Raw genomic sequence first — 6,272 nt, 5'->3', positions numbered from 1 at the left:
CACATCAACCCTGTGCAGGTGTCGCGCGCTCTGTGCTGCAAAGCACCTTCGTGTCTGGTTCTAGGAGAACGTTTACCTGCGCCCGCAGGCCCTGAATTTGCTGACTTCACTTTCTGAGGCAAAGCTCCCCAAAGGCTCCTGTTCTGCTCCCCTCTGGCATGTAGTGTTGAGTGACCTGTCCTAAACAGCACCGACCTTGGGCCTCCACGAACCTCTGCAGCTTCATTGGGCTTTCCTTTGAATTCCAAAGCCTGTGAACACCAATGTCAGCAGCTCACACAAACCTTTAGCACCCAGCAGCTTCACATTCCCCGGCCTGTAAGGATTTGCACCACCTCTTGCCACTAAGGTAATGCAGGACTGCGGTCCTGGACCTTGCAAATCAAACACAACTCTCAACACTCCCTAACGTGAAGCCCACAACCAAGGAAACTCAAACCCAGGACTGACACTGGGTGTTTGAGATGCAGCATTATGGATTATTATTAATTAATACTGGCACAGTGTGGCCAGTTTCACCCGAAACAATGAACCTTTAAGAAGTGTGTACTACATACCCCAGGCCTAATGCTGCTCCTCCTCCTCCTCCTCTACTCTTCGGCTGTCTGCAGTCATGCAGATGTGTTGGCTCTGGTGAGACACCGGACTGCAAGAGACACCTCTGAAGGATTTCACTGATGGGCAGAGGTGGCCTCAAAGGCATGGAAAGGTGAGGTGCTGGTGGCATCCTTGTGCCATCACACACCTCATGCAATGTGCTGGAGGCCATCGGTTTAGGGTCAAGTACACCAAAGCTACAAAGAGCTAAAACTGACAGTTCAGAGAAAGAGTTGAATCCCCACCAATACTCAAAGCAAAAAGGGTTTTCATAAAATGCAAACAACCCCCAACATTCCAACAGCATTAATACTGCACTCTACCCAGCAGCAAAGATTCGCTGCTTAGAGAAGGCATTAGGAAATACCCGAAGCAACCACGATGAGTAGATTGCTACAAAACACTTTCCCTCAGCAGAGCTCACGGACGCTAAGCCAGCTGCTTGATGATCCTTACAAGCAACAAAGCATCCTGATTTTTCCATAAGCAGCACATGGCTGCACTTCCAGCCAAGTTCAGGATCACAACACCAGCTACTTAAGAAAAATAGAAATCATGTGTGTTGTTACCCGCTGACTGTGCTCAAGTCTGTCCCTGCACACCTGCTGCAGCGCCAGGCAAGAGGCTGCAGGCAGCTGCCTCCCCCCCTAGGATTTTTTATCTACAACTGAGCTCTGTGGCAATTTCCCTTGCAATCCGTCTGCTGAAATGTTTGAGGTTAGTGTTGTGTTGGAGGTATGGGCCACCAGGCCTTGTGTTTTAAAATAGATGATATAAAACACGGGCAGGACAATTCCTATCAGAAGCATAATAAAAACAGCATTCCACCACTGGATCCCACAGTCCGCGCCGTTGCTGGTCTCCTGCTTCCCCGGCTCGGGCAGTGGCTGCTCCAGTGCCTCCAGGCAGCACTCGGTGCTCAGCTGGACCTCGGCCTGCACCGCGTCCTGAATGCTTTTGTCAATCCCCTTGAAGTAGTCGCTGAGGCACCTGCTCCCGGCGCTGCTGCTCACACCCTCATCGGGCTCCCCTAAGTCCACAAGTGTCAGGCCGGGCTGCGCGGGCACGCTCGGGACCGGCCGCAGGTCTCCACCGTTCTCTGTTAGCAGCCCGTGGGTCTTCACTGGGATCTTGATGGACTTCAGAGCATACAAGTCCTGCTCCCGGATGAAGTTGTTGACACGTTTGATATCTGCAACCTACAGAACCCAAAAAGGACACGGATGTTAGTGTAGGACATCCCAGTGCTGAAGCAGGAAGTGTGCGAGCAGCTGCCAGAAACAGAAGTAAGCCCTGGCTGCAAGTGGCTTAGTGCTCTGCAGAGATGCTGCTCCTGGGATGGTCCAGGTCCTGCAGGACAGACTGTTCCCTGTCATCAAACCAGTCTCTAACCTCCTCTCGTGCTCCTGTATCTCTCATGGGCTGTACTTCGCTTAATACTTAATGGTTTTCCTTCCTTTTTCTTTCTTTACCGTTCTCTCGCTTTCTAATCCAGGTTAACGCAAGAGTCATCTTTTATAACAGATCCTCAGTTTTCATATCTTAAACAATGCATGTTTAAGGTGAGGACAACTTCAGGACATGCAGGCAAAACCCTCCTCCTGCTCAGAAGGTGATTTCAGAGTGAACAGAGCTCTGTCTCCAGAACACACCACAGGTCTGAAAGCGAGATCACCACCTGGAAGAGAGCTGGCAAGCACCTCTGCCACACAGGCAGGAGCATCCTCTGCTCATGTACCCGAGCACTGTCCCTCTCCTGCAAACCAGCGGCTCACATGGCTCATTTCTCCACCGCTGGTAAAAGCTCCCACTGAAGGTACATGTAAAGCAATAATCTCCATGTATCTGTGATCATCTCTGGTGTTTGCGTAGTTCCCATCCGTGACGGGTATTCCCACCCAGCTCAGTGATGCAAACAGCAGTAAGAAGAGCAAGAAAGACCAAACTGTATGTACAGCGTAAGTCACAAGGACAGCTGGTATCAAAGAAAAGACAAAGACAGCAGCGCTTCTCTGTTTAATGTTAAACAGAGATGATTGATAGCTTAATACAGTGTCCACTCACAACCACTTGGTACATCCATGAACTTCTCAGCTACCCTAAATCAGGTGTCAAAGAAAACAAAAGGAGTGTTAATGTGTGCACGGAGCAATCCAAAGCAGGGAGATGATAGGAAAGAACCTTTAGGGAAAGGCAGAGGACGCAAACCAAACAGCAAGACCTCAAAGCAAAGAGAAGGGCGACATGAAGAGGTTGACCACCTCTGATGTACCACATAGAAGAGACACAGCCTGCACTTCTGGAGAAAGTTGGATTTGTTCTTTTAGAAATCTAGGAAATTATGTATGAACTGCATCTGCTGCACACTCACAAGCCTGGGGCTACCAATGAAACTGGAGAACCAAAACCAAGAAAGCACTTCCTAAGCAAATGTGTAAGAGCCACCAGCACCAAAATCATCATAGCTGTGGGCAAAGATGCAGGGGGTGCCAAGGGGAAGGCAGCCCGCTTTTCCCTGCACTAAGGCCCCATGGGCTGGAGGATGAGCACCAGCCACAGGAGAGAGGAGCTGCTGCTCCCCATGGATCTCCCCTCCAGCCCATACGGGTTATCAGAGAACCACACACCAAGCTCATCACCAGCAATCCCTGGAAGGTGGCAAGTCTGCCATGCCACAGCCCCTCTGCTGAAAGGGAGAGGTGAGATGAATGCCCGAGTCTCACATTTACTCTGCAAAGCCTGAGGAATCCGAAAATTAGACGTTTAATCTAGGTCCTAATCCGGTGCCCCTTCATAGCTTGCCCCAGTGTAACATCTGGACTTAAATCCTGTAACATTATTTAGTTATGAAATAACAATCTCACCCAAAGCCTCCCAAGGAGGTGCTTCAATTTTTGGGTTTGTTCCAGTGAAAACACATTATTGGCACAGTAAATATCTCCTGCATTGTCTGCAATCAAACACTGCCATGTTGTGCTAAGGCTCTGGAAACAGAAAGTGGAGCAGCACTCGCACAGAAACAACAAACAAAGCTGAGGGGAGGCATGCAAGAGCACTCGCCATTTAGGCTTATTTTCTGTACTTGTTTTTTGGCTGCAGCCAGCTCTTCTTGTCCCAGCTAAGAACAATGCCAAAAGCCAGGCAGGGCTATAAATGGTCAAGAGTAAAAATGAGAATTTTGAAGTGCTTTGCACCTCTGCCAAGTGATCTGTAGCACACACAAAGCTGTCTGCGGCACCATCTTAATACCCCAACCCCAAGGAGGCCCTGACAATTCTGAAACCAATGACAAGTTCTCAGTGATTTCAAGGAAAAGCTCATCCTGGACTTTTTAAACACAATCATCACACATATTTTGGCTATACCTCTTCCTCACTGATGTCCCAGCAGCCTTTCAGGAGCTGCTTAATTGTGGAAGTAAAACATGAAAAGTCATCAGTGCCAAGCTGTAAACTGACAAATACAGTAATCCCCAATAATAAGGATTTCTGTACCCCTGCAATTTACCTGGAACCAGTCAGCACTGCCCTTTCTGGAAGGGAGGGAGGGAGGGAGGGAGGTAGCAGGGCAGTTTTCCCTCCATGGGAGGAGAACACTGGTGACCTGGTCCCTCCCCATCAGCCTCATCTTCCCCACCTGATGAGCCCAGCAACCTTCATCAGGGCAGAGTAGATCCACCTGTGCCTGCCAGGGCTAAAAGGCTCCTGGGGAGCAGAAAGGGGGTGGAGGGACAAGATTGACTCCTCCTGAGCTACAGGACAGGGGAGTTTTTCATGCCATAAATCAAAGTATTTGTTCCAGATCTTCCTCCTTTGGGTTCACTGAGCTGCTGTGATTCTGCATCAGTGGCAGTAACGACACGATAGCTACTCCTCAGAGATGAGCACAGAGTCACAACTACAAAGTCAACTGCTGCAGCTCTGAGTTCTCAGGCCCTCCTGGTGCCAATCAAGGCCTATTCAAGTTCTACCAGACTCGCTCCTCCACTCACATCAGGCTTGTCAGCAGAACCTAGAAGGGTTTCTTTTCTGTTTTGTTTTTGTTTCTAAGGGAATGGGAGGGGAGGAATTGTCACAATCCCTCTAAGCCCTCTTGCTTCAGCTGCACCACACAGCTGTTGTGTTAAGCAAGACAGTCTGCAGTAGTATTGCAGCAGTTGAGCCAGTGCTGTATCATTATCCCTATTCAGGTCCCTTTCCAATTGTTTGCATCATGGAACTTTTTAATCACAGTCTAGCTTGCAGATAAAGGAGGCTCTAAAAATACAGCTTTAACTGCTAAACAACAGGGCACTTCTAATGTTCAGATCAGGTAATTAAACTTTTCAACAGTTTTTCTATAAAGTGCTCTGCTTTGGAACAGAGAAATGTGTTTTGTAGTTATGTTGCAACCCTGTGCAGAGGTTCTCCCCTCTGCCTGCAGCTGTTGCACTGCATACCCTTCTGGGTACAACAGCAATCAATCAAAACTCACAAGCACTGACAGTACCCAGGCTCTGTCACCTGAACTTTGGCATCTCTCCTTTGCCAAATCCACCCGTTCGTTAGCCTTTCCTTGCAATATGTTAAGCTCATTACTTTCAAAAAATAAACAAAACCACCCCCAAACCAGACATCATCAGAGTGGTGTTTCTTTGTGCTGATCAGTTTGCTTCTAAAACTGTCTGCTCCTTGAGAGCAAGGCTCTGACCCTCATTTCTGCACTCACCTTCCTACTTTTTGCCCTCACTTAAGTAAGTACAAACCATAACTGCTACACTGCACTTAGTCACTCAAATTGAAAGCAGGTCATGCAGGGTGTGAGGTTGACAGTATCTATCTTCCTAGGCTGTTAGGTAAAGAACACTTTGGGGTTTTGCCTTTCTCCAGCTCAGTTTTACACAGATACTGACTATTCACGAAAAGCACAGGGCAAACACCTTGCAGTGTCAAAACCATTAGACAACAGCACACCTTCCTGTAGTTCTGGAAACTAAGCTACACGTAAAATACCTGTAAAGCAGTTAAACCCAAACAGAGATAGCTCTTACTTTACAGCCATACTGCAGGGCCAGCTTGTTCAGATTATCACCCTCCGTAATCTCCCGTTCCAGAAGTACCACGTCTCCGACTCTGTCCCGAGAGCTGCATCGCTGCTGCTCCTTGCCCCTTGGTCGCAATTCCATAACGTTGAGTTCCTCCTCTGATGACTCCTCCGAATCAGATCGGCCATTGGGAAAGACATAGACCTGCCTGCCCGGGTAGTTACGGATGGTGACAGGAGCCTGGAAGGATCTTGTCCGGCTCTCATTCAGCCTCATCTTTTACACCAGCACCTAGAACAGAAACCAGACATTTTAAGTTTCTTTCATACCAGTGTTTATTTCTTAGCATGGAAAATGGATATAAAGCTCACACACACAACGCTTTCCTTCCACCCCATCTTCTCAGGGCAAAATCTAAACGAAGCCATTTTAGCAGCAATGGTGGAAATAACAGAAAGGTTGTGTACACAAACTTCAACAACGGGTAGATTTTCAATCTTCTTTCTTGTCTACCTGTGGACAAACCACTAAGTAACACCTCTGCTCCGCACCTTAAATACTTCTTGCTATAATTTAATTTAAAAAGCAACAATCACTTGAGCCAAGTGTCCTTAACTATGGTAAAAAAATTCCATGGACCCTCATGAGATCT

The 6,272-nt window shown here is 48.0% G+C and overlaps 1 protein-coding gene across 1 annotated transcript; it reads right to left on the bottom strand.

Annotated features, from left to right (window-relative positions):
* Positions 1 to 1,244: 1,244 nt before the first annotated feature.
* Positions 1,245 to 5,896, bottom strand: LYSMD4 (LysM, putative peptidoglycan-binding, domain containing 4). The gene is made up of 2 exons (XM_010015718.1): positions 5,627 to 5,896; positions 1,245 to 1,796 (listed from the first exon to the last, which is right to left on the bottom strand). The coding sequence occupies exons 1-2, from the start codon at positions 5,894 to 5,896 to the stop codon at positions 1,245 to 1,247; spliced, it is 822 nt and encodes a 273-aa protein (XP_010014020.1).
* Positions 5,897 to 6,272: the final 376 nt, after the last annotated feature.

Source organism: Nestor notabilis, unplaced genomic scaffold, assembly GCF_000696875.1.
Source record: "Nestor notabilis isolate BGI_N333 unplaced genomic scaffold, ASM69687v1 scaffold30905, whole genome shotgun sequence".
Classification (NCBI taxonomy): Eukaryota; Metazoa; Chordata; class Aves; order Psittaciformes; family Psittacidae; genus Nestor; species Nestor notabilis.
Note: the sequence above shows the minus strand (reverse complement) of the source record. Positions and strands in the feature narration are given on the sequence as shown.

Bases quoted from the DNA above. Each gene is read 5' to 3' on its own strand.
- LYSMD4 (XM_010015718.1), bottom strand. From the start codon at position 5,896: ATGAGGCTGAATGAGAGCCGGACAAGATCCTTCCAGGCTCCTGTCACC. The intron at 1,797-5,626 runs GTAAGAGCTATC...TGGGTTCTGTAG, and splicing joins CCCTGCAGTATGGCTGTAAA to GTTGCAGATATCAAACGTGT.